The sequence below is a fragment of the Tachysurus fulvidraco genome, chromosome 1 (assembly GCF_022655615.1).
Source record: "Tachysurus fulvidraco isolate hzauxx_2018 chromosome 1, HZAU_PFXX_2.0, whole genome shotgun sequence".
NCBI lineage: Eukaryota > Metazoa > Chordata > Actinopteri > Siluriformes > Bagridae > Tachysurus > Tachysurus fulvidraco.
In genome coordinates, this window is record NC_062518.1 from 19,663,653 (window position 1) to 19,690,149 (window position 26,497).

A 26,497-nucleotide genomic window follows, 5' to 3' on the forward strand; every position below is an offset into this window, starting at 1 on the left:
AAATGTTCGGGATACACCTAGCATGTGATGTGGAATGATTTAAGAGATGAGGTAGAGGGGTTTGAGGTAAGATGGGTGATGTTTAAGGGTACAGGAGCAAACAATTGAAACATTTGAAGGATTTGGGATACAAGTTGAAGTTAAGGGGTTTGCAGGGTACCAACAAGTATGACATATCTAGTACTCATTCTTAATCAAGGCTAAACCGACTGTTTCAAGTGAAACGTTCTCTAATCCAAATCCAAAGGTTTGATAACACGATAACAGACGAGAGCAGGGATTTCCATGCTAACCTATCAATGCCAAATGCCTGCCATGCTCACAAAGTATCTCCAACAGTCCAAAAGTGAGTAGTCGATATTGTAGCACACCAACTTAAGGTAAAGGTAGAGGTAAAGGTAAAGGTAGTCGTGTGGGCGGAGTTAACGATCCACCTTTATTGTCTCCCGCGCTTCACGCTCATTGGTGGATCGCGCTAGGGTTTAGCCACGCCCTCTGGACCGTCCGCAGAGGAGCAACAGCTTCTTTCATCGCGAGGATGCCGAACACGTAGCAGCAGTAAAGCGCTACACTGTAACAGCTGTGCGCGCTCGGAGAGAGAGAAAGAGAGAGAGAGAGAGAGAGAGAGAGAGAGAGAGAGAGAGAGAGAGAGAGAAGGGAGAGAGAGGGGGGGAGAGAAAGAGGGGGGAGAAAGAGACAGACAGAGAGAGACAGAGAGAGAGAGAGAGAGAGAGAGAGAGAGAGAGATGCTTTGCGGATTACTGGGCTTGAAACAGCGGGAGGGAATTCGGACCTAGCACGGATATGGATGTGTCAGTCAGTTAAACCTTTCTTTTTTGCTTTCGCCGTCAAATTGTGGTTGTGGTTGGAGTTTTTTTCCTTTCCCTCGTCATGGTTTAGTCCGAATTGCGCTTCATGTTGGAAGCTTCATGATGGATTATTTGCTGGTTTTGTGCAGCCTTTTGCTGCCTGTGGTGTCTGCTGTTGAAGGTAAGTAAGTGCCTTTGTTCACAAAAAAACAAAAAAAACAAAGCGAAAATGTCCGGTTTTTCAGCCGTAATTATTCAGTCACTGGCAGAATTTCATACAAAAAAAAAACCCAAAACTACAAACAGTTAAACAAGTCGGGTTTTTTTTTCCCTGTCAGAAAGCAGTTTGTATCGGAATGTAGACTTTTACACGGTTCAGTCTTCATCCAAGGTTTGTTACATTGGCTACAAACATCAGCAGTCGCGCTAATAAAGGTGTAAAATAGGTGTCCCGTTAACGTGTGTGTGTGTGTGTGTGTGTGTGTGTGTGTGTGTGTGTCACCTGCAGGTTGTGTTTCCCCTCAATATGGCACAATAGCATCTCTGTGCAATGCAGTGATTACATGTTTGGGGTGTTCAATGCCTTGGCTTTGTTCCAAACCCAAACCCATTTGCACCTAACACACACACACAGACACACACACACAGACAGCCACACAAAATATGCAAACCATGTGCAAAAAAAAAAAGCATGCACTCATCTCATGGGTGTGTGATGATGCTGTGTACTTGTTACCTGCATGATTATCAGGTCAAGCTCAAAGGTGCAGGAGCAGAACGGCACACCTTTTTAGGTCAGGATGTCGCCTTAGTGGGCGACCGAATCTACGTCTGCTCCGTCAAAGCGATAAAGGAGATGAAGTGCAGGTCAGCGTCTGATAGTGTGAAACACACACCGAGAACACAGGCAAGCTGGTGCAAAGGTGTGGATCCTTGCTCCCTGCTGGCATTTGTGGCTGTAAAGTCATAAAGCACACTTTATGCCCCACTAAAGATATCCCCTCGTATGAGACTCAGGAAATGCTTCCCTGGCACTTCCTACTGTCACTAATCATCTTGAAGGGGTGCTTATAATTTGTAACAGGAACACACACAAAAGTGCAGGCGGTATTGTCCTGGAAGCTCTGCTGGGTCTGGATAATCTCGATCGTAGGGAGGAATCGCCACCTTGTCGCTTACCTGGTCTTGGCTTGTGCTGGCTCGATTCCTCATCAGTTTCAGTGTCAGCAGGAGAGCTCAATCGATGCTGAGTGTGTGTGTGTGTGTGTGTGTGTGTGTGTGTGTGTGTGTGTGTGTGTGTGTGTGTGTGTGTGTGAGACACAGGGTGAGACACTCTGAGGCCAGGCTGTCACACCGTTTTTCTAGCAGCGCACATTAGTTATACATCCCATGGAGGTCAAGTGGGCACCGTTTCCACTGTGACAGGAGAGAACGTGTGAAACGGCTTCTCTCAGTCCCCCGAGTAAGCTCTGCCCATCTGTCAGAAGAAATCAAGGGGCCGTCAGAAAATAATGTTCTTTACAGACATCATCTACGATACCTTTAATAGTCTTAGACTGGCATCTTCTTAGTCTTTATCAACCATTAGAAACACCCACAGCCTGGCTTGGTCCGAAGGTTTTCTAAAACAATGCTATCTTGTATGATGGAAGCTTTAAATAATCTAAAGGTAAATGGGTTTTCTATAAGGAGACCCTGTTTGAAATTTTATAAAAGGGTCTCCAGTGTCAGCAGGCTGTAACGGTCAATAACAGTTCCTTTAATATTACAAGCTGCATTTTCTTTTTTGGGTCAGTGTTTTATAATCGAAAAAACTGTGGTATCTAGTCACTGCTGAGATATCAGTTACGAAATTAAAACATAATTCACTTTAAACATAAACGGAGCATAAATTGTCACCACAATTATGTGCATTTTATAGAACGCCAGCATCCAGCCAATCGGGACAAGAAGGTGTGTCTGTTTGCCTGTCAATCCACTCAATTTCCACTCAGTTCATGAATTTAGTTTGTTTTCATTTTTGTCGAACTCCAGATATATTCTGCCAAAAAAAAACAAAAAAACACGGTCTATCTTAATTTATAGGGACTAAAATTTGAATTTCAAGTATCGGAAACTTTTTTGTGCAGTTTTCACACAGATATATTTTTTTAAATATATGCTTAAATTACATCAAATCATGTCTGGCTAATATATAATAATGCTATTGCAGTGGTATAACAATAGCCTGTTCCACCTGTGCACTGCTAATATAACGCTTAAGGACGTTTAATAACGTTTAAGGATGCCGAGTGTTTTTCTCCTATTTTTTGCCCTCCCAGTCTGACACTAGCACTGACCGCGGCCGTGTCTTGGTTCAGGACGATCTATGGGTCGTGTTCGCATCCATGATAGGGCACTTAATGTATCCCAGATAGTAGACTTTGGGTAAATCTCTTTGGGAGTAATTCCCAGGAGTGTCCAGTCCACAAGAAGCCTCACCAAAAAGCCAGCGACAGCGATATTCTTCACTCGGGTGCAAGCAAAGGCGCAATTTCAAAGCGGCTCTCTAAAGGAGCCGGCGTGGTCATAAGGAATTGATCAAAGCTTCAAAGCGACTTCCATCTAATTATAATTAGATTAATATTTCACACAGCGAGATGCTCTTAAATTCACCCTGTTCATGCTGTAATTTACACACCAATGAGAAGGCGCTCTACAATATGCATAAACAGTGTGAGAATGTGTGTGTGTGTGTGTGTGTGTTGTGTTTTCATGTCCATTCCAAGTGTATGTGTGTGTGTGTATACACCGCCTGAACTGTATTTTCCGGAGACCTAATCGGCTAAGTTGACGTTCTGCTCTGAATATTTCATGCAGGAGCTCGCAGATGTGAGAGCGGCGCTAATTTGAAGCGAGCGCTCAGCCTCATCGAGCGGCGCCTCAACAAAGTGAATAAAACATTAGCATGTGCGCTAGCTGCGTGCCGGCTAGTTTTGCTTCACTGATTGGAGTATATTTAGAGGACAGTAAATGCCCCGGGGGGTGCTGCGTGCCTCTGTATGGGCAAAGCAACAGGGCCTTATTTCATCTGAGCCACAGGCGTTCGCTGTTGAGGATAGATAAACGAAGGCAGCGTTATCTATATGCTGGCAGAAAAATAGTGATTAGGTATGCAGCAGATAATGCAGAGAGAGAGAATGCTAATCCGTGATGAGCTCGGGATTGGAAGAGGAAAGGGCCTGGATGCATGCAATGTTTCATTATGTTTGGGTTTATTTGTTTACCGATTATCTTCGGCTTACAGAGACACTTATGGACAGCAAGTGGGCTACAACCGAGCTAGCATGGACCACCCATCCAGAAAGCGGGGTGAGTACGAGTGTACTGTCTGTCTTTAGATGCCTACCCACACTTATGTTTGTAGACAAAGGACAAAGGAAAACAGTCTCCACGGATGAAAAGGTTTCTCCCTTAGGCAGCTTCCATTTCTGAAAAAAAAAAACCCAGCATTTTTCCTCCTACATCTGAAATACACTGGCATACGACTGCTAAGGGAATTAAGCAGCACATATTATGACCTTAAGCTTGACAGACCTCTCCAAACCCACCCAACCCCCTCCACCCCCTTTCCATCCAGCTCCCGTAGTACGATTTGTCTTTGGACTCCGCATGCAGAGTCAGTCAATGGAAACGATGGGTTGCCATGGCAACAATCTTACGCGGTCCGGTCCTTTCTGCTGGCTGGTGCTCGTTGTCTGGCATGTCGAAACCCATACATCATTATAAGTAATGCGCTCCCGTGCGCCCCGAGATAAACACATGCTTTCCCCCTCGCCGCGCCGCTTCTTAATTGTGTAGCGCGAAGTTCCCCGACCCAAATGTCACCTTGGAAAATGGATTACATTTACCCAGATTGCTGAATGAGAATTCACTCAGGCGTTTTGGAGAGCGTTATGTCTGGACCGAAGCTCGAAAGCAATACTCGGGTGCAACCTGTAGATCTGTTTAAGAACCATGAGAGCCAGGACTTTCGTAATTTTTAGAAAATCTGATCCTCACTTGCCAATGAAATGACCAGTATACAGCCTTCAGATGATTTTGCTCTTCTTTTTTTTTGAGATTTTACACGAGATCATTTTCTGTTTTCGCTCACTGAATCTTTCCTCTCAGTGGGAGGAGGTCAGCGGCTACGATGACTCCATGAACCCCATTCGGACGTACCAAGTGTGTAACGTCCTGGAGTCTAACCAGAACAACTGGCTTCGGACGGACTTTATTCCGCGCCGAGGTGTGCTGCGCGTCTACGTCGAGCTCAAGTTCTCTGTGCGAGATTGTGCCAGCATTCCCAACATCCCCGGCTCCTGCAAAGAGACTTTCAACCTGTTTTATTACGAGTCTGATGGAGACACTGCGACGGCGACCAGCCCTTCATGGCGGGAGAATCCTTACGTGAAGGTCAGATAAGATTGGGTTGTTAGGTGAAATGTTAGAGGACATTTAAGGGTTGTTTTTTTTTTTTTTTTTTTATAAGTATGCAATGGTGTTAAATGCTGATGATATATAAAATTTTAGGATATATGCAATAGTGTCAGCAGTATACATCCATATTTTTAGAAAACCTATACCACTATCCTATAATGTTTAGTGTTTCAAGCGTTTCTGTATTCTTATGTGGCGATTTTAAGACATACCCTTTGGCGAGTCCAACTTCTTATCTCTGACCCTTTGCCTCCAGGTGGACACCATTGCCCCTGATGAGAGCTTCTCTCTGCTAGAGTCAGGGATCGTCAACACCAAACTACGCAGCTTTGGACCACTCTCCAAAGCCGGTTTTTATCTGGCCTTCCAGGACTTGGGTGCTTGCATGTCCCTGATCTCTGCCCGGGTCTTCTTCAAGAAGTGCTCCACTACCATCGCTAGCTTCGCCGTCTTCCCTGAGACCGCGACAGGTGCAGAGGCCACATCGCTGGTTATCGCTACAGGTGCATGCGTAGCTAACGCTGTCGAGGTGTCGGTCCCGCTCAAGCTCTACTGCAATGGAGACGGCGAGTGGATGGTTCCCGTGGGATCCTGCACCTGCATGCCAGGCTTTGAGCCAGCCAAGAAGGACACCCAGTGTCAGGGTAAGTGGGGTTTATCAGGCCTTAAGTGTCTGATCCTAGAAGCCTGTTTTTAGGAATTTTCTGGCACAAGGCACAATATGGAAAGCATAGAAACCAAGGTCATAAGGTGGGTTTTATGTCTTTTAACGCCATTAGTGATTATTTTGAGGTCAGAAAGGACCCCTCCGCAGTTTTCTCTGCAAAGATACAGTGTATTATCATGTTCCTCAATGGCTTAAAAGGATTAAACATGGAAGAACTAATTGGACGGTGAAGTTGTTAGTCACAAGCCCCACAGAACTCAAGAGAGAGAGAGGGGCTTTCAGTGTGAATTAGAATTAGAGTTTCACTACGCATTAGACGGACAGGCGGATTTGTGGAAGCTCTTTATGTTTGGAAGAATGTGAGGGATTGGCTACAGCTGGTGTGTGCACACTCCCGTGTCTCCTCCGAGCTGAAGCGCGCCGAACAGAGGGAGAGAAAAGCCGATCAGTAACGGGTGGAGGACTGCAGCAGCGTCAGAGAACAAAGCTTCCAGCAAGAACTGCTCCTGACAGATCTGACAAGGTCCTAACAGAGCGATAGAGCGGAGACGGATGGTGCTGCCGAAAAAGAGAGGGAGGTGTACTAACCGAAAGAGCCAGAGACAGTGGGGGATCTTTAAGGAACAAACAAATAAATAAAAGAGAACCAGAGAGAAAGAGGTCCAATCTGGGAGGGGCATGGGGGGGGTGGAAGTCAATACAGTCTGCGGTAATAAAGAAGCACCCTGCAGATGCAGTGGAGTTCCACAGAGTTCAGAGTTCAGACGAGCTTCATTCGTTTCCATATGGTGACTCAAGGTTAAGGTCAAGCCTTAAAGGAGTGATAGATGATTCCCTTCTCGCTTTTTGCACACCAGCAGACCACCACTCGGCCATGAGCTGGGAAGGGTGAGAGGATGATGTGGGGGTGGGTTATTTGTGTAGCGAGATAGAGAGCGAGTACAGAGGTGGGGGTTTAATTTCCTCTATCACCTCTCCGGCTGGACACAGCTAACGCTTACCTCAGGCAGCTCTGTTAGCATTTATCTGTCAGCCCGGGCATGCTGCCACTCTCGCTGTCTCTCTCTCTAGGTATCTATCTGTTTGTCCTGTTATTTCTGTCTCTCTCTCTCTCTCTCTCTCTCTCTCTCACTTTCTTTCTATCCTTCTTTCTTATTTGCTTAAGCTTTCATCTTTCTGAATCTAACCTGTTCATTTCCTCTCTCTCAGTTTTACATGCGTGTCTCTCACCCACCTCTCTCTCTCTCTCTCTCTCTCTCTCTCTCTCTCTCTCTCTCTCTCTCTGTTCTTCAGTCTTACATGTTCTGCTGCTAACTCACTCTCTCACCACATCCATCTTTCTAAATCTTTTCCCCATTGTTCTGTCCTTCTCTACCTTACTTTCTGCGCTCTCTCTTATACCACATCTCTCCCCTGTTGTTTCTCCCTCTCTTTCATTTTTCCTCATTACATTCTCTCTCATGATTTTTTCTGATCTCTCTCTCTCTCTCTCTCTCTCTCTCTCTCTCTCTCTCTCTCTCTCTCTCACTCTCTCTCTCTCTCTCTCAATCTTTTTATCCTCTCTCTCTTTTACTTTATCTGTTTTTGTCTATATTTCTTTCTCCCTCTTTCACTGTGATATGTCTCGGTCTCCTTATGAATTTTTTTTTATCTTCACACTCTTTCTGTGCTCCCTCTTTCTCTCACCCTCCATATGTTCTCTCTCTCTCTCTCTCTCTCTCTCTCTCTCTCTCTCTCTCTCTCTCTACCCCAATATGTGTTTTATTGGCTTTTATATCCCCCTTCACTCTCTCTCTCTCTCTCTCTCTCTCTCTCTCTCTCTCTCTCACACACACACACCCAAACTTTTTATCCTCTCTCTCTTTTACTTTATCTGCTTTTGTCTATATTTCTTTCTCCCCCATTCACTGTGATATGTCTCTCTCTTCTTATGACTTTTTTACCTTCATACTCTCTTTCTGTCTCTCCCTCTTTCTCTCGCCCTCCATATGTTCTCTCTCTCCCTCTCTCTCTCATCCTCCCTCTCCCTCTCTCTCTCTCTCTCTCTCATCCTCCCTCTCTCTTTTTCTCTCTCTCTCTCTCCTCTCATCCTCCCTACTTCACCCAGTACCTATCTGAATGCTGAGTGCCGTGCCTGTTAAGGGGCCACGCGCTTAGATTTTCCACTTTCTTATTATCCTCACACTCTCTCCTTCAGTCAGGAACTAATATATATCATGGGTGGAATACTGAAGCAGGCCTGGTAGCCGAGGCGTAATTCAGCTGCTGCAGAATGTAGAGCAGTAACGCAGGCAGTCGGCATTCCAATGCGATTCTCCGTTCTTCAAGCTATTTCCACGTTGATTTCTTTCAGAGCAGGATGGAGGAGGGTGTGGTGTGCTGATGTCATCTACTGCAAAAAAAAAAAAAAAAAAGAGGCACGTCACATCCGAGCTCTAATAATTATTCTGCTACGTTTTGGTTACCATACGATTATTTGAGCTACTAGGCAACACCGATCCTGGGGCAAAGTGATGCTATAGACGTGCCATTATTTTTCTTTCATTGTAAGACTGACTGAGATGAAGGCCAATAAGGTCACAGCATAAAATAGGTTTGGAGATCAGATTGGAAATGATGTCCAACGTGTCCATAGTATATCCAATATGTACAGTGTGCCCAAAGAATATCCAGTATGTCCAAAATACGTTCAAAGTGTCCTCAGTATGTTTAGTATGTCCAAAATATGTTCAAAGTGTCCTCAGTATGTTTAGTATGTCCAAAATATGTTCAAAGTGTCCTCAGTATGTTTAGTATGTCCAAAATACGTTCCAAGTCTCCTCAGTATGTTTAGTATGTCCAAAATACGTTCAAAGTGTCCTCAGTATGTTTAGTATGTCCAAAATACGTTCCAAGTCTCCTCAGTATGTTTAGTATGTCCAAAATACGTTCCAAGTCTCCTCAGTATGTTTAGTATGTCCAAAATACGTTCAAAGTGTCCTCAGTATGTTTATTATGTCCAAAATACGTTCCAAGTCTCCTCAGTATGTTTAGTATGTCCAAAATATGTTCAAAGTGTCCTCAGTATGTTTATTATGTCCAAAATACGTTCCAAGTCTCCTCAGTATGTTTAGTATGTCCAAAATATGTTCAAAGTGTCCTCAGTATGTTTAGTATGTCCAAAATACGTTCAAAGTGTCCTCAGTATGTTTAGTATGTCCAAAATCACGTTCAAAGTGTCCTCAGTATGTTTAGTATGTCCAAAATATGTTCAAAGTGTCCTCAGTATTTTTAGTATGTCCAAAATACGTTCCAAGTGTCCTCAATATGTTTAGTATGTCCAAAATATGTTCAAAGTGTCCTCAGTATGTTTAGTATGTCCAAAATACGTTCAAAGTGTCCTCAGTATGTTTAGTATGTCCAAAATACGGCCACGGTATTCTCACTACATCCAATGTATTTTATTGATCCTGTATGTAAAAAAATAAATGATATCCTTTTCGTCTCATCCAAAAATGTCTCCACAGTATGTACAATCCAAAGTATGTCCATTGTGTCCAATGTACATTGATTATATCCAAAGATTATTCATTATGCCGAAAGTACGTCCAGTAAACCCAGAGAATCTGGTATGTCCGATAGATCTGCTCTATATATCATTTTGTTTGAGGACACCAAGTGCTTGAACTATCACTGTTAAATATTAATAACTCTCTTTATCCAGAATCATTTAGTCCGGTTCCTCGTTGTTTCTAACAATTTTTATTATTTTTTTAAAAATATCATACATTTTTTAAAATTCTGCCAGTCATTTACCTGCAGCCAGAAAGACAAAACATGCTTAGAGTGACCGTTTTCCTCCTGCTTCCTTTCTTTCTCAGCCTGCACTCCCGGCTCCTTCAAGTCCAAGCAGGGAGAAGGATTCTGCATCCCGTGTCCACCTTTCAGCCGGGCCATGTCCGGCGCGTCCGGGGTGTGCCCATGTCAGAACGGGTACTACCGCGCTGACGGCGACTCTCCTGACTCACCCTGCACCAGTGAGTCTCCTGTGTTTCACTGCCTTGTTGAACATGTTTAATTTGCCTGATGACACCGAATAAAAAAAGCAATAAAGGCCACCTTCCTCGCCATTATCAAAGCGAATCCCGGATCCACTTAGCCTTCGGGCTAATTGCGCACAAGCGCGTGGATCGAATCAGCAAAATATTGCATGCACTCACGCAAGCCTGCGCAACAAACGGCTCGATTACTTACGGCGCCGCACCGCAAAGATTGCATGTTACAGTATGAATGGATTTCACAGAGGAGTGTGCACTTAATATCAGTCAGGAAGAAAAAAAAAGTCAGATTAGAATTTTTTTCCCACAGGCTCGTTTGGTTTGTGTCTAACTGCAGCCTCTGCTTTTAATTACTTTGCATTCTAACTCTTCGAGCGAGATCCATTGTTTCTGAAATCCGTCCTGTCAGGCGAGGGCTCCTTCGAGAGGGGCGACGCTTTCGGAATGAATATGTGCAAGGCGATTAGTTGATTCGATCGAAGTGACTCGAAATAAACGGCTGCTTTTATCTGACCCTTTGAGGGATTAGATTTGATCTGCTGGGGTTAAGCAGCGTGAGCTTTCACACGCCGGTGTTTTAGCCTGTATACCAAGACGCTTGTAGCACAGCGAGGGACTAAAAACGTAACATGTAACTATCCGCTAGCTTCTGACCTGTTTTATTTTCAGCATGGCGTCCACACGGTTATTGTAACAGGTCGATTCGGTTGTAATAGATTGTAATCAGTGTTGTAGTTACATTAGTCAGTAATAAGTAAATAAAATCTTAACAAGTAAAAGGTAGATCTTAATAGATGTGGTTACAGGTACAGTAGGTCGATACGGGTGTAGTAGGATGTGATAAATGGTACAGGTGTAGTAGGTTGTAAGAGATGTTACAGATGTAGTAGGTTGTAGGAGATGTTGTTACAGGTGTAGTAGATTGTTATAGATGTTGTTATAGGTGTAGTAGATTGTAGGAGATGTTGTTATATGTGTACTAGGTTGTAGGAGATGTGTTTACAGGTGTAGTAGATTGTAGGAGATGTTGTTACATGTGTACTAGGTTGTAGGAGATGTTGTTATAGGTGTAGTAGATTGTTATAGATGTTATAGGTGTAGAAGATTGTAGATGTTGTTACAGGTGTAGAAGATTGTAGGAGATGTTGTTACAGGTGTAGTAGATTGTTGTAGATGTTATAGGTGTAGTAGATTGTTGTAGATGTTATAGGTGTAGAAGATTGTAGATGTTGTTACAGGTGTAGAAGATTGTAGGAGATGTTGTTACAGGTGTAGTAGATTGTTGTAGATGTTATAGGTGTAGTAGATTGTTGTAGATGTTATAGGTGTAGAAGATTGTAGGAGATGTTGTTACAGGTGTAGTAGATTGTAGGAGATGTTACAGGTGTAGTAGATTGTAGGAGATGTTACAGGTGTAGTAGATTGTAGGAGATGTTACAGGTGTAGTAGATTGTAGGAGATGTTACAGGTGTAGTAGATTGTAGGAGATGTTACAGGTGTAGTAGAATGTAGGAGATGTTATAGGTGTAGTAGGTTGTTGTAGATGTTATAGGTGTAGTAGATTGTTGTAGATGTTATAGGTGTAGAAGATTGTAGGAGATGTTGTTACAGGTGTAGTAGGACATAGTAGACGTTTTTACAGGTGCAGTAGGTTGTATTCCAGTTGTAAAATAGTGTACATTTTTTGTATAAGTTGTATTAGTTTATAATATGTAAGTAAATCTATGTACTATAGTGTAATAATTGTTGTTACCAGGTGTACCAGCACGTGATGTGGTTGTTGTACCAGGACGTGATGTGGTCGTTATTGTTGTTACCAGGTGTACCAGGACATGATGTGGTCGTTATTGTTGTTACCAGGTGTACCAGGACATGATGTGGTCGTTATTGTTGTTACCAGGTGTACCAGGACATGATGTGGTCGTTATTGTTGTTACCAGGTGTACCAGGACATGATGTGGTTGTTGTACCAGGACGTGATGTGGTCGTTATTGTTGTTACCAGGTGTACCAGGACATGATGTGGTCGTTATTGTTGTTACCAGGTGTACCAGGACATGATGTGGTCGTTATTGTTGTTACCAGGTGTACCAGGACATGATGTGGTCGTTATTGTTGTTACCAGGTGTACCAGGACATGATGTGGTTGTTGTACCAGGACGTGATGTGGTCGTTATTGTTGTTACCAGGTGTACCAGGACATGATGTGGTCGTTATTGTTGTTACCAGGTGTACCAGGACATGATGTGGTTGTTGTACCAGGACGTGATGTGGTCGTTATTGTTGTTACCAGGTGTACCAGGACATGATGTGGTCGTTATTGTTGTTACCAGGTGTACCAGGACATGATGTGGTCGTTATTGTTGTTACCAGGTGTACCAGGACGTGATGTGGTCGTTATTGTTGTTACCAGGTGTACCAGGACATGATGTGGTCGTTAGTGTTACCATGGCCATGATGTGGTCGTTACTGTTGTTACCAGGTGTACCAGGACGTGATGTGGTCGTTATTGTTGTTACCAGGTGTACAAGGACATGATGTGGTCGTTATTGTTGTTACCAGGTGTACCAGGACGTGATGTGGTCGTTATTGTTGTTACCAGGTGTACAAGGACATGATGTGGTCGTTATTGTTGTTACCAGGTGTACCAGGACGTGATGTGGTCGTTATTGTTGTTACCAGGTGTACCAGGACGTGATGTGGTCGTTATTGTTGTTACCAGGTGTACCAGGACATGATGTGGTCGTTAATGTTACCAGGACGTGATGTGGTCGTTACTGTTGTTACCAGGTGTACCAGGACGTGATGTGGTTGTTATTGTTGTTACCAGGTCTACCAGCACATGATGTGGTTGTTGTACCAGGACGTGATGTGGTCGTAATTGTTGTTACCAGGTGTACCAGGATATGATGTGGTCGTTATTGTTGTTACCAGGTGTACCAGGACATGATGTGGTTGTTATTGTTGTTACCAGGTGTACCAGGACGTGATGTGGTCGTTATTGTTGTTACCAGGTGTACCAGGAGGTGATGTGGTTGTTATTGTTGTTACCAGGTGTACCAGGACGTGATGTGGTCGTTACTGTTGTTACCAGGTGTACCAGGACGTGATGTGGTTGTTATTGTTGTTACCAGGTGTACCAGGACGTGATGTGGTCATTATTGTTGTTACCAGGTGTATCAGCACATGATGCGGTTGCTGTACCAGGACGTGATGTGGTCATTACTGTTGTTACCAGGTGTACCAGGACGTGATGTAGTCGTTATTGTTGTTACCAGGTCTACCAGCACGTGATGTGGTTGTTGTACCAGGAGGTGATGTGGTCGTTATTGTTGTTACCAGGTCTACCAGCACGTGATGTGGTTGTTGTACCAGGAGGTGATGTGGTCGTTATTGTTGTTACCAGGTGTACCAGGACGTGATGTGGTCGTTACTGTTGTTACCAGGTGTACCAGGACGTGATGTGGTTGTTATTGTTGTTACCAGGTCTACCAGCACATGATGTGGTTGTTGTACCAGGACGTGATGTGGTCGTAATTGTTGTTACCAGGTGTACCAGGATATGATGTGGTCGTTATTGTTGTTACCAGGTGTACCAGGACATGATGTGGTCGTTATTGTTGTTACCAGGTGTACAAGGACGTGATGTGGTCGTTATTGTTGTTACCAGGTGTACCAGGACATGATGTGGTCGTTATTGTTGTTACCAGGTGTACCAGGACGTGATGTGGTCGTTATTGTTGTTACCAGGTGTACCAGGACATGATGTGGTCGTTATTGTTGTTACCAGGTGTACCAGGACATGATGTGGTCGTTAATGTTACCAGGACATGATGTGGTCGTTACTGTTGTTACCAGGTCTACCAGCACATGATGTGGTTGTTGTACCAGGACGTGATGTGGTCGTAATTGTTGTTACCAGGTGTACCAGGATATGATGTGGTCGTTATTGTTGTTACCAGGTGTACCAGGACATGATGTGGTCGTTATTGTTGTTACCAGGTGTACCAGGACGTGATGTGGTCGTTATTGTTGTTACCAGGTGTACCAGGAGGTGATGTGGTTGTTATTGTTGTTACCAGGTGTACCAGGACGTGATGTGGTCGTTACTGTTGTTACCAGGTGTACCAGGACGTGATGTGGTTGTTATTGTTGTTACCAGGTGTACCAGGACGTGATGTGGTCATTATTGTTGTTACCAGGTGTACCAGCACATGATGCGGTTGCTGTACCAGGACGTGATGTGGTCATTACTGTTGTTACCAGGTGTACCAGGACGTGATGTAGTCGTTATTGTTGTTACCAGGTCTACCAGCACGTGATGTGGTTGTTGTACCAGGAGGTGATGTGGTCGTTATTGTTGTTACCAGGTGTACCAGGACGTGATGTGGTCGTTACTGTTGTTACCAGGTGTACCAGGACGTGATGTGGTCGTTACTGTTGTTACCAGGTGTACCAGGACGTGATGTGGTCGTTACTGTTGTTACCAGGTGTACCAGGACGTGATGTGGTCGTTACTGTTGTTACCAGGTGTACCAGGACGTGATGTGGTCGTTATTGTTGTTACCAGGTGTATCAGCACATGATGCAGTTGCTGTACCAGGACGTGATGTGGTCGTTACTGTTGTTACCAGGTGTACCAGGACGTGATGTGGTCGTTATTGTTGTTACCAGGTGTATCAGCACATGATGCGGTTGCTGTACCAGGACATGATGTGGTCGTTACTGTTGTTACCAGGTGTACCAGGACGTGATGTGGTCGTTATTGTTGTTACCAGGTCTACCAGCACGTGATGTGGTTGTTGTACCAGGACGTGATGTGGTCGTTATTGTTGTTACCTAGTGTACCAGGAGGTGATGTGGTCGTTATTGTTGTTACCAGGTGTACCAGGACGTGATGTGGTTGTTATTGTTGTTACCAGGTGTACCAGCACGTGATGTGGTTGTTGTACCAGGAGGTGATGTGGTCGTTATTGTTGTTACCAGGTGTACCAGGACGTGATGTGGTTGTTATTGTTGTTACCAGGTGTACCAGCACGTGATGTGGTTGTTGTACCAGGAGGTGATGTGGTCGTTATTGTTGTTACCAGGTGTACCAGGACGTGATGTGGTTGTTATTGTTGTTACCAGGTGTACCAGGACGTGATGTGGTTGTTGTCCCAGGTGTAAATGACCATAACAGTTTTTGTAACACATCGTGGTAGACGTTATCATGGTTGTTGATTATTAGAGTTGTTTGTGGAAACGATAGTAAATGATTATCACTAGACGTTATAGGTATGCTAGGTTGCAGTGGGTGTGGCAATGAGCCTAATAAGACCATAATGTATCGTAGCAGACGTATAACAGATAGTAGAAGTTGCTAGTAGGTCTTCAGAAATGTGTAATAGATTGTAATGTGTGTTGTAATATCTGTAATATTCTAAGTGTTATAATGTATTATTCAGTCGTTGAAATGGTGTTGGTATGTTATGATTTTGCATCGTGTTTCTCAAACCAGGGAGCAGATGGAGATAAAAAGAAATGAAGTCAAGGGCCACGGGTTACCTGTAATAATTCATCATTAAATAATTAGCAACAACAGATATAATCACTTTGCAATAACCATCTGCTGCCTGTTCATTTAGACGGCTCGCATAACAGTGAGCGTTCGGTGCGGTACGTTAAAGAGAAAAGAGCTTTACTAATATATACCAGTGCCATGATTCATGTTTCCCCAAGAAACCTTGTAATGAATGAAAACTCTTTCTTTTTTTAGCGCCCGAAGAACAGTCGGATGAGAAAATGAGGATGAGGAGGGTGAATGAGGGTTTGATAGGATTTTTTTTTTTTTGGGAACTGCAGACGTTTAAAATAGAAAGAGATTTTTTTTTTTACTTTCTTAATAGTGGGTGAAATGTAATTATACTTGTAAAGGTAGCTCACAAGCTGTTTCAATAACGCTGGGAGGTTTGCACACTACTGTAACCTAATGTAATGCCGCATTATTCGCCGTTACGCAGCTCAGCATCATGCTGTTCGATACTGCAACACTCTGCCCGTTATCTGAAACAACAAACCCCAAGGCTCGAATCCAGGGATTTCAGACAGGACAGTTTGAATAGACTCCAGAGTTTTTGGCACCTTTCGGAAAGAAACATTATACAAAATGATTTTTCCCACTCAAGCCTATTTTACTTTCCGGCTCAGGGTGCCAATACTTTTGAAAACCGAATTTCGCACTTCTTCCTTTTTTTTTATTTTATTTGAAACACGACCGTTGACCTGTCTGGTGCTTTTGTATGTATTTTCATCCGATGTTAAGCTAACCGTATAATATTTTGCGTCCCTTCGAATAATCAAATCGATCCGTTTCGAATTTGTCGATCGCAGAGGTCCGTGCAGAACACGTGGAATCCTATCGTTTGACAGACGTCGCAGCTGAAGCATAACGAGGAAGGGAAAAAGAGAAACACGATAATAAACGGAAGACGAGCTTGCGATTCTCCTGGAAGTCAGTGGAATCCAAATGGGGGGAAAAAAACAAAGATTCGATTCTTTATTAGTCCTGAAATTAAAAGCAAACATTGTTATTTTTTTTATTATTATTATTTATTAATTTTTATTTTATTTTGAGACAGCGTGGCATTCTAAATGTACGGGCCTTTATACACCCGGACACTTCATGTGTTGTCTCTGATCCGATCAAATCAGCTATCTGATTTGTTAAAACTGTTCCATTTACATCGGGCCAAATAAACGCGTCTTGGCGAATCGGATATCGATCCGATCTTTCTACTCCCGCCCAATATGCAAATATATTTTACCTCATTTCCGGGATAATTGAAATGGAACACGCTTTGGTGTATGCGGTTGCTACAAAAAAAACGCATTTACTGTTTGCTGCATCTTCACTGGCGGCAGCAGCGCATTTTAAGACCCGACGAGACGCCTGGGTGAAAGATCGGAGCCAGCGCTGGTGGGAAAACATATTTGTTTCTGGCGCGATGCACGACACGCGAGTCACCTGCGAGTGACGTACTTATGTTTGGGAGGAGTTTAGCGCTGACGTATGTGTCTTGAACAACCACATTCATTTACACCTGTCCAGACCACCTCCTGAAGGGGTTTGTACCATCGGGTTTATATCCGTCTCGAAAAGGTTTCGGAGGCCATTTAGACCTGGTCTTTTTACCATCGGATAGCTATCGGATCACAGAAAATGCAGGAAGTGACCAGGTGTAAAAAGCCCCTAAATCACACGCATATATATGCAGAAGTTATCAAGCCGCTTGTGTAACTGACGCTCCCAGAAGCACGTCGTAGCCGGACAGTATTTCAGTACTTGTCTCACCTCGAAGGTGGAAGGAAGCCGAGTTAAAACACTTCTCACAGCTGCTGAAAGGGTAATTACTAGAATTTGGCTTAAGGCTGAAACCCTAATTAAAAGGATCAATACACAGGTACAGAGGAGGAGATATTTCACCCGTTAGGAAAAAATAAGACTTGGATTACAGACATGACGTTTTCTAAAAGGGACGATGACGTAGACCTGACGTAAGGAGACTTTAGAGTGAGTAGGAACTCGTAACTGTAAAAGAGTCTCATATACTGTATGAGAAAGGTTCCCTCACCCTGCACCCCGAGCATCTTCCTCCACAGTTAATTTCACATGTTATCGTGCAGCACTGTTTTAATAGAACATCATTTCTACATAAATGACAAAAACCCCTCAGAGGGTTAAGCCGTGCCGCCCGAGGCCATCCTGCCCCTGCTCCGGCTCTGAGCATCGTTAAGCAGCAAAACGTCTGCTTCGATTTTCACCCGGAACCGTCAACATAAACTTAAATCGACAGTCTAGCAAGAAAACAAATAAATAAATAAGTATAGGAAAAATTTCCATCTTCTCCCCGATGGGGAGTCGAGGAGAAAAGATACGTTCGATGTGTCTGCTTCTGTGGGATTGTAACTAGAACGTTAGATTGAATTGCAGTTGAACCCCATCCGTGGAAGCAAAAATATGTGCCCCCTCAACACAGACAGACACACACACTATATTCAGAGTGTTGGAGCATGTTTTCCATCCGCCAGTCTGATTTCCAGCAGGAAATCAAGAAACCTTTTTATTCAGTTCCAGATAGAGAGAAAAGGAACGGAGGGCCGAGTGTGTGGTAACTAACAGGAACTATCGTGTCTCTCCGTCTCTGTTTGCAGCCATCCCTTCGGCCCCTCTCAGCGTGATCTCCAGCATAAACGAGACGTCCGTGTTTCTGGAGTGGGCGGATCCCCGCGACTCTGGCGGCCGAGCCGACTTGGTGTACAACGTGGTGTGTAAGAAGTGTGAACACGGCACCTGTGTGCGCTGCGACGACAACGTGGAGGTCGCTCCCAGGCGCCTGGGCCTCGCCGAGAGACATGCGGCCGTCAGGAACCTGCAAGCCCACACACACTACAGCTTTGAGATCCAAGCCGTCAACGGCGTCTCGTCTAAGAGCCCCGTCACGCCGCGCTACGCCACCGTCAACATAACCACCAACCAGGCGGGTGAGCATCAGATAGTCTCCTCCTAGTCACTAGACTTCTCACTCTCCCACGTGTACGTTTCCCGTGCCAAGACCATGACGTCATGCCTCCTCGAGCCTCTGCTGGACTGAGCGTTTGCTGCACTTTTTTTGATGACATTGTCTTGTCGCACCCCTTCACACTATTCCCATAGCAGCGTTTAGCTAAAACACACAGCAATAGACTTTGCATAATTTTAATTGCTATAGCAAAGGCAGCCACTTTGGGTCCTGAAATGCTGATTATTGTGTTTTGTTATTCTTCTCTCTCTTTCTCTCTCTCTCTCTCTCTCTCTCTCTCTCTCTCTCTCTCTCTCGCTCGTCTCTGTAGCACCTTCAGCTGTACCCACGGTGCACCTGATGCGCTCCACAGCGAGCACGCTCAGCCTCTCCTGGCTGCCTCCAGAGCGACCCAACGGCGTCATCTTAGATTACGAGATCAAGTACCAAGAACAGGTAAGACAAAAATAATTTTATTCTGCACCTCCCGAATTTCGGTTTCAGTTCGCATGAGTTGCTGTGTTACCTGCATGCGCTATTGGAATTATCATCAATACGACTTTCCCACCAGGAAGTTACACTGAAACGATCCCTCAAGCCGTAATTACAACCAGGAACTGATTGATGAAAACTCCTTGCTGGGGATCTGACAATTGGACAGAATCCAAAAGCAACACAAAATGTTGAGCTCGCTATACGGAACGTAAAGCATCGTTGTATAATTTCTCTGTCCGCATGTAGCTCGATGTCTAACAGCAGCACAAGGGGGCATGGTCTGTAGTGGGATTTCTTTACCTTATATTAGTTGCTCCAGCACCAGCCTTTCTCTCTCTCTCTCTCTCTCTCTCTCTCTCTCTCTCTCTCTCTCTGTCTCTCTCTCCCTCTCTCTCTGTCTCTCTCTCTCTCTCTCTCTCTCTCAGGTGATAACACAAACATGACTTATTAAAGCGCCGACACTGGAAACACCGTCGTCCGGGCGAAAGAGCTGTTACCATAGAAACGTCAGTGGATCATAACGTGTGATTCGTTTTTGCGCTCACTACTTTTTACATTTTTTTGCTGTCCTCCGAGACGGTTAAAATGTCATCTTGTCCTCCTTCTTTTATTATTTTTATTAGCGTTAAGCCGCTGCCGAACATCTCCAAGTGTCCATACAATGGCCGAGTTTGTGCTCCAGCCCCGGTTTCGTTCCAAGTCAGGATGTGTGAAAACCCAATCGTCCCCTTGGGTATAAATAAAGTTAATTAAAAAAATTTAAAATGGGGCGAACAGATGGCCTGTGCTTACAGCCAAACAGTTAACACCCAAAGTGCAGGATAATGTTTTTTTTTCTATCCATTTTTCACAGGCGTTTTGTTTTTCCTCGTTCATTTTCATCAGAGCTGTGACAGACGTACCGCGTTCTCCTTAATCTCAAAACGTTTTCCTCTATTTAAAGTCCAAGGGAACAGAACAAAAGGTGATTGCGTTCTAATTAGGTAAACGCCATTCTTCAGGGTACAAGGAGCTATGGATAATTACTCGCCTTCTACAGTGCAGAGCCTTTTTTTGTGGGCGGGGTTAATCATACCATCTTACGGATCCGACGAATCCCGGTGCCGAGGGTTTGTGAACACGGCTTAATCAAAGCCATACAATTAGAGGCATGATAATCCAGCATGCTCGTTAGAATATTAGGCCACGCCCACTTTTAATGGATAGATGCGTTAATACGAAACTGTTTTTTTTCTAATACGTTCACTCATTTTTTAGCGGTTTGTGACCAGATCATGGAGTTTTGCGCACACATTATAGCATTTCAAGCATTGTAGTATTTAAACTACTTTTATAAAGAAGCGGTAAAAAAAAATCATAATATTCTTTATTTATGGGTCGTGTATATGTCGTGAGGGCGAGAAAGTTTATAGCTAACGTTCTTGATGTTTAGGAAGCTGCAGCTTTATTTTTATTTCATTAAACAACCTAGCATGTGTCGTTGGTTTCTAAATTATGTGTTGTAGACACAGGTGTGCTTTACGTGGACTTGGCAACCCTGGTTTTAAATGGTGCAGAGGAGATAAAAAAAGCTCAGATCGATGGTTCATTGTCTAGTGTTTAGATGCTATAATGTGTGTGTGTGTGTGTGTGTGTGTGTGTGTGTGTGTGTGTGTGTGTGAGACAGGGTGAATCTTTCTCTCACACGGTCACAGCTCAGACCAGCTCAGCGAGGGTGGAGGGGCTGAAAACTGGGACAGTGTACACGGTGCAGGTTCGAGCTCGCACCGTGGCCGGTTACGGCAGCTATAGCCACCCAGTGGACTACAGCACCAGTCTCCACGGTAAACTTTTCACTCCACACACCGGAAACACGTGCGCTATGTGAACATCACGTATTTGCATGTTTTTCTAGACGCCTCGCAGTCTGACCGAACGACCCGAGACGGCGCTTTAAACACTTTTCAAATATTCAGGTTTGAAGATGCCTCAGAGACTCGCAGCTTCCAAAAAATCAATATGTTTGCTTTATACTATAGAAAGTCTACACCAAGCATGGAAAGCTAATCCCATAATATACACACACCTCAGCGTAACTATGGTTATCATTTTTCTGAGGCTTTTTTTTTTAGTGTATCGCTGATGGAAACAGTTGTTAGTTATTATTTTGACTTCTGTACTGTAATGTAGCTTTTTTTCATTCTTTTTCTAAATTTAACACTGTAAAATATTTGCGGTTTTGGCAACGCCGCCGACGTCTGAGTTTTGTCCCCCGTTTCCTCGTCTGTTGCAGACGATCCGGAGCGCTCTGTGCAAGACCAGCTGCCTCTCATCATCGGCTCAGCGTTGGCCGGCTTCGTGGTCATCGTGGCCACGGTGGTCATCGCCGTTCTCTGCCTCAGGTGAGAGAGACAGATCAAATCCCCTGATCGTGGATTTTACTTTAAAAAAAAAAAGCTAACGTCATCACAACTAGTAAAATAAATGCCGACTGCGTCTCCGACACCCACACGATAAGCATTATATTTATAAGCGTCTGGATTTTTTTTCTTTTAAAAGCATCTGCAGGAAAAAAAGATGTCCATTTTGCAGAAGTGCTGTCGATCGTCAGCTGGAGCCGTCGCAGAGAAGGCTAAAAGAATGCCGATTTCAGAGTTTACACTTTGCAAAGAGCGGAGTCTGTGTTAGCAAACCTCCCCCTGATTGTCTTCTCATTGCTTTCTCGCTTCCTTTCTTTTTTTTTTTCTTTTTCAGTCTGTCCTAATGCGTGTGCGTTGCAACGGCCACGTATGAGATGTCATTCTTCTTCGCCGCCCATTTCCATTGGAAATGAGATGCTAATTAGAGTCGGCTTTTATTGTTACGTGACAACACAACAATACTGTAGGACCGTGGGAGGTGGGGGAGGTGTGTGTGTGAGGGGGAGGGGCATTTTATAGAGGAGACAACGCATTCCGCCAGACCGTCCTTTCATTCGCTCGCCTTCCTAATGCAAAGTTAGCAAAACAAAAAGAGGCATAATGAGATGGCTCGAGCTTTCCAGACTTCCTCAAAGCGAGCCAAGCTTATAGCGAATCCGCATAAACGTCACGTTCGTGGCGATCCTGACCCCCATCCCCTCCACCTCCTCCCCCAGGCGCAGGCGTTCAGGGCAGAGTTTGTAGTACGCAACCTGCGTTCGGCTCACTTCAACCATGTAATGGCGCAATTATGTCTGCGGTGGAAAATGAGGCAATCTTCGAGCCGCTACGCTTATTGTTCCGGTGATTCAGAACTCCCGTGCAGCGGTGTGAAATCAATGCCGAACAGTTCCACACAGTGCGCACGACGTGGCACACTCATTAAGAGCGAATGTTGTACGTGATCACACTGTGAACGCCTTTGGTCTGGTTTCAGGAGGCAGCGCACGGGCTCTGAGCTGGAGTACACAGAGAAACTGCAGCAGTACGGTGAGTAATGCTGCATCTGGGATAAACGCAAAGCAGTAGTTCTCACACCATCCTTCCGTTCACAATCATTCATATAAACAGATAAATGAGAAGTCCTGAACAGACACACAACATGTTTAGGGTCGAGACATTCGCCATATTTATTGATCCCTCACCCTTTTTTTTTTGCCCTCCACACAGTGTCCCCGGGTGTGAAAGTCTACATCGACCCGTTCACTTACGAGGATCCCAACGAGGCGGTGCACGAGTTTGCCCGCGAGATTGACATCTCCTGCGTGAAAATCGAGGAAGTCATCGGAGCAGGTAAACAAGCCATTTCACGCCAAAGAGAGCGGTCAGTTCACACGCCACCTCCTCCACAGATCAGGTGTCAGAAACGTGCGATGTCTAATCCGAGCGCGACACTGATAGCTGCTGGGGCTTTTGTTCACACATTCGATGAGACAAGCATCAAACTTCATCCACGGAGCGCGTGGAGTGCGTACAAACCTGGTAACACATAACAACCATTATTAAAAGCTGCATCATGAAACTTTCTCAGCTCTCTGTAAGGGGAACATCGCTCTTCCTGAAGTGTGTTTGTTCTGTTTTTGTTTTCTTTGGAAATTACACTAAATAGTTCACTTGCTCATTTAGACAATTATCCAGTCATGTAAATGCAGATCACTTCCTGTTCTTGGCTGACAGGAAGAGATCCTTCTCTCAGTGTGCAGCAGTTGTGTGGCTTCCATTCAAAATGATTGTTTTTCATTTGTTTTTCACACATTCTGATGATTTATGTAGATACTATCTGAAGCTCTTGATCTGTAATGCCTTAGTGATGGAGTACAAAATAAAATGTGACATTTCTCGGTAGTAATAAATAAATAAATAAATAAATAAAATGAACGAACACTGTTTCCACGGCATGACCGATCCATGCCTCCTTTTACGTCCGGTCCTATCAGTTGTATTCCTCTCTCTGCTTAAATCGTTATTCCTTTCATTTTTCCCCACCATTCCTACCTCTCTCCTTTCCTCCAGGGGAGTTTGGAGAGGTATGTCGTGGGAGGTTAAAGCAGCATGGCAGGAAGGAAGTGGCTGTGGCTATCAAGACTCTGAAAGCAGGCTACACGGAGCGACAGAGGCGTGACTTCTTGGCTGAGGCGAGCATCATGGGCCAGTTCGACCATCCCAACGTCATCCACCTAGAGGGAGTGTTGACCCGGAGCTGCCCGGTGCTGATAGTTACCGAGTTCATGGAAAACGGAGCTTTGGACTCCTTCCTCAGGGTGAGTTCAGATGTATAACTTCAGGAACCTTTTCAGGAACTTTCAGTAAGGTGATTGGAGTTCACTTGAGTTTGCTTCACCATCTGTGCCACTTAACGGAATTAAAAACCAGGAACTAGTCTCTGAACCTCGTTGAATCAAGCCGAGGTAACCGGTCCGGCAGCGCCTTGAGGTTTGCGTGTTGACAGGAGAACTTGCTAAGCCTCAAGCAAGAGGGACTAGCCTTAATTCACCTTACAACTTGGTTCCACCTTAGGGTTTTCTCCTGACAGCAGGAACCCCAGATCATCTCTGTGCTAAGCTGCATCGGATAAACGAGCTTCTGGAAAAGACGTCCCTCACTGACCATCTAGCTCAATGAGTCAATCTTGGGCTTAAAGGACTGATTGTCTCTCACAGCACTGAGTGTACCATCCTTACCTCAGGATACCACACACACACACACACACAATGCTACATCTGCCCACCGAAGCAAACTTCATGAATCATCAGCAACATAGCAGAAAAACAAGCTTGTGACTGATCAGGCACACGTGCGAGTTAATGATCTGCTCTAACGGTTCCTCTTTGAGGCTCAGAGTGACTTCTGGGGTCTCTCGTCGGAGAACTGTGTCTCCGAGGTTCCTCTTTTGCTCGCCTTATCTGCTGCCATTTCCAGAGATCAAAACCTTTCATAAATGACAGCTACATTATGCATGCTAGGATTAGCAGAATGAAGGAGATCTAGCTTGGAGCCCGCAAACCGTGTCGCTCGGTTATCTGGAAGTGGATTACACAATGCTGTGAGGGCAGTCGAGCAGAACTGTGGTGTAGATTAATCTGATTAGCCCTGGAGTGGTGTGGTGTTATGCATGTGTAAACAATTCTGAGACAGGAACCAGGAACCATTCAGTGACGTCAGTACCCCAGTGATGGCGCAAGAGAAGATGCTAGTATGTCATAACTTCAGACTCGTTAATACACCAGCACTCGTCGAGGCTCCAATCTTTCTTGTTTCTTTAACAGCTGTGTTCGTATTGCCGATGGACCCAGTAATAATATTTGTGACATTGATATCAATAATAACTATTTCATATTATTCTATCACATTCCCCTGTTGTATTGTGTATCATCTCTGGGATGACGTTGTTCCCGTTCCAGCTGAACGATGGTGGGTTCACAGTGACGCAGCTCGTTGGCATGCTGCGAGGCATCGCGGCCGGAATGAAGTACCTCTCCGACATGAACTATGTCCACCGCGACTTGGCAGCACGCAACGTCCTCGTTAACAGCAACCTGGTGTGCAAAGTTTCTGATTTTGGCCTTTCACGCTTTCTGGACGAGAACTCATCTGACCCGACCTACACCAGCTCCCTGGTGAGTGTGTGCTTATCTGGAGCCAAAAAGTTTCTGTTATCATTGAAGATTTATTGCAGGAACAACGCTGTGTATCACACGTTGTAAAACGTATTTGTGCTTTATCATTCCTCCAAAAATCTGATCAGCAACCAGATTTATTAGAAAGAATTATTAGGACTAGCAGGCATTAGGGTATATAGGCCACGCCTCCTTTATTTGTTCTAACAGGCATATAGTTCACAGCTCCTTCATTTGGTGCTAGGGTATATAGGCCACGCCTCCGTCATTTAGTCTAACAGGCATATAGGCCACGCCTTCTTCATTTAGTCTAACAGGCATATAGGCCACACCTCCATTTGGTGCTAGGGTATATAGGCCACGCCTTCTTCATTTAGTCTAACAGGCATATAGGCCACACCTCCATTTGGTGCTAGGGTATATAGGCCACGCCTTCTTCATTTAGTCTAACAGGCATATAGGCCACACCTCCATTTGGTGCTAGGGTATATAGGCCACACCTCCTTCATTTAGTCTAACAGGCATATAGGCCACACCTCCATTTGGTGCTAGGGTATATAGGCCACACCTCCTTCATTTAGTCTAACAGGCATATAGGCCACACCTCCATTTGGTGCTAGGGTATATAGGCCACACCTCCTTCATTTAGTCTAACAGGCATATAGGCCACACCTCCATTTGGTGCTAGGGTATATAGGCCACACCTCCTTCATTTAGTCTAACAGGCATATAGGCCACACCTCCATTTGGTGCTAGGGTATATAGGCCACACCTCCTTCATTTAGTCTAACAGGCATATAGGCCACACCTCCATTTGGTGCTAGGGTATATAGGCCACACCTCCTTTATTTAGTCTAACAGGCATATAGGCCATGCCTTCTTCATTTAGTCTAACAAGCCTAAAGGCCACTCCCCCTTCATTTGGTGTACTGGATATGTAGGACACGCCTTCTCCATTTGGTCTAACCGGCATATAGGCCATGCCTTCTTTATTTGGTGTAACGGGTATATAGGCCACGCCTCCTCCATTTGGCCTTTACTATGTGAGCCAAACCTTCTTCCCTTCTTTATTAAGATCGTCAAAGTGGAAAAGCCACATCCTTTCATTAAGATTGACAGGTAGAGAGGCCACACCTCTTCATTGAGACTGACAGGAAGAAAGGCTACACTCCCTTTAAGTGATTGATAGTCCTGCTGCATTAAGAGTGACCAATGCATAGGCCACACCTCCTTCACAGGTGACCATAACAGACAGGCTTGGTGAAGTATTTCAGAGCTAGCATGACATCGTCATGTGATTAGCGTGTGTGGTGATTAGCATCTTTGTCCTTACTGCTTGTGCCACAGTCAGATTTCTGCCAAATCAGCGAGCACACTGCGAGGAGGGAAGCCCGCGAGAAAGTGTTCAGGCTCTACTCTAATTAGGCATCTGGT

General features: G+C 44.6%; 1 protein-coding gene across 2 annotated transcripts in view; it reads left to right on the top strand.

Moving 5' to 3' along the window:
- Positions 1-667: 667 nt before the first annotated feature.
- Positions 668-26,497, top strand: part of ephb3a (eph receptor B3a) — a 31,032-nt gene continuing 5,202 nt past the window's right edge. Inside the window, exons 1-13 of one of the 2 annotated variants that reach the window (XM_027148709.2) lie at positions 670-990; positions 4,096-4,160; positions 4,962-5,246; positions 5,527-5,914; positions 9,798-9,953; positions 18,167-18,496; positions 18,845-18,969; positions 20,675-20,831; positions 21,281-21,389; positions 22,384-22,436; positions 22,617-22,739; positions 23,460-23,707; positions 24,848-25,063. In XM_027148709.2, coding sequence (XP_027004510.1) covers positions 930-990; positions 4,096-4,160; positions 4,962-5,246; positions 5,527-5,914; positions 9,798-9,953; positions 18,167-18,496; positions 18,845-18,969; positions 20,675-20,831; positions 21,281-21,389; positions 22,384-22,436; positions 22,617-22,739; positions 23,460-23,707; positions 24,848-25,063 — 2,316 coding nt within the window. In that variant the 5' untranslated portion in view covers positions 670-929. Of the gene's footprint in view, positions 991-4,095; positions 4,161-4,961; positions 5,247-5,526; positions 5,915-9,797; positions 9,954-18,166; positions 18,497-18,844; positions 18,970-20,674; positions 20,832-21,280; positions 21,390-22,383; positions 22,437-22,616; positions 22,740-23,459; positions 23,708-24,847; positions 25,064-26,497 lie in introns of both variants that reach the window. The other variant, XM_047800524.1, reaches the window with a different exon arrangement.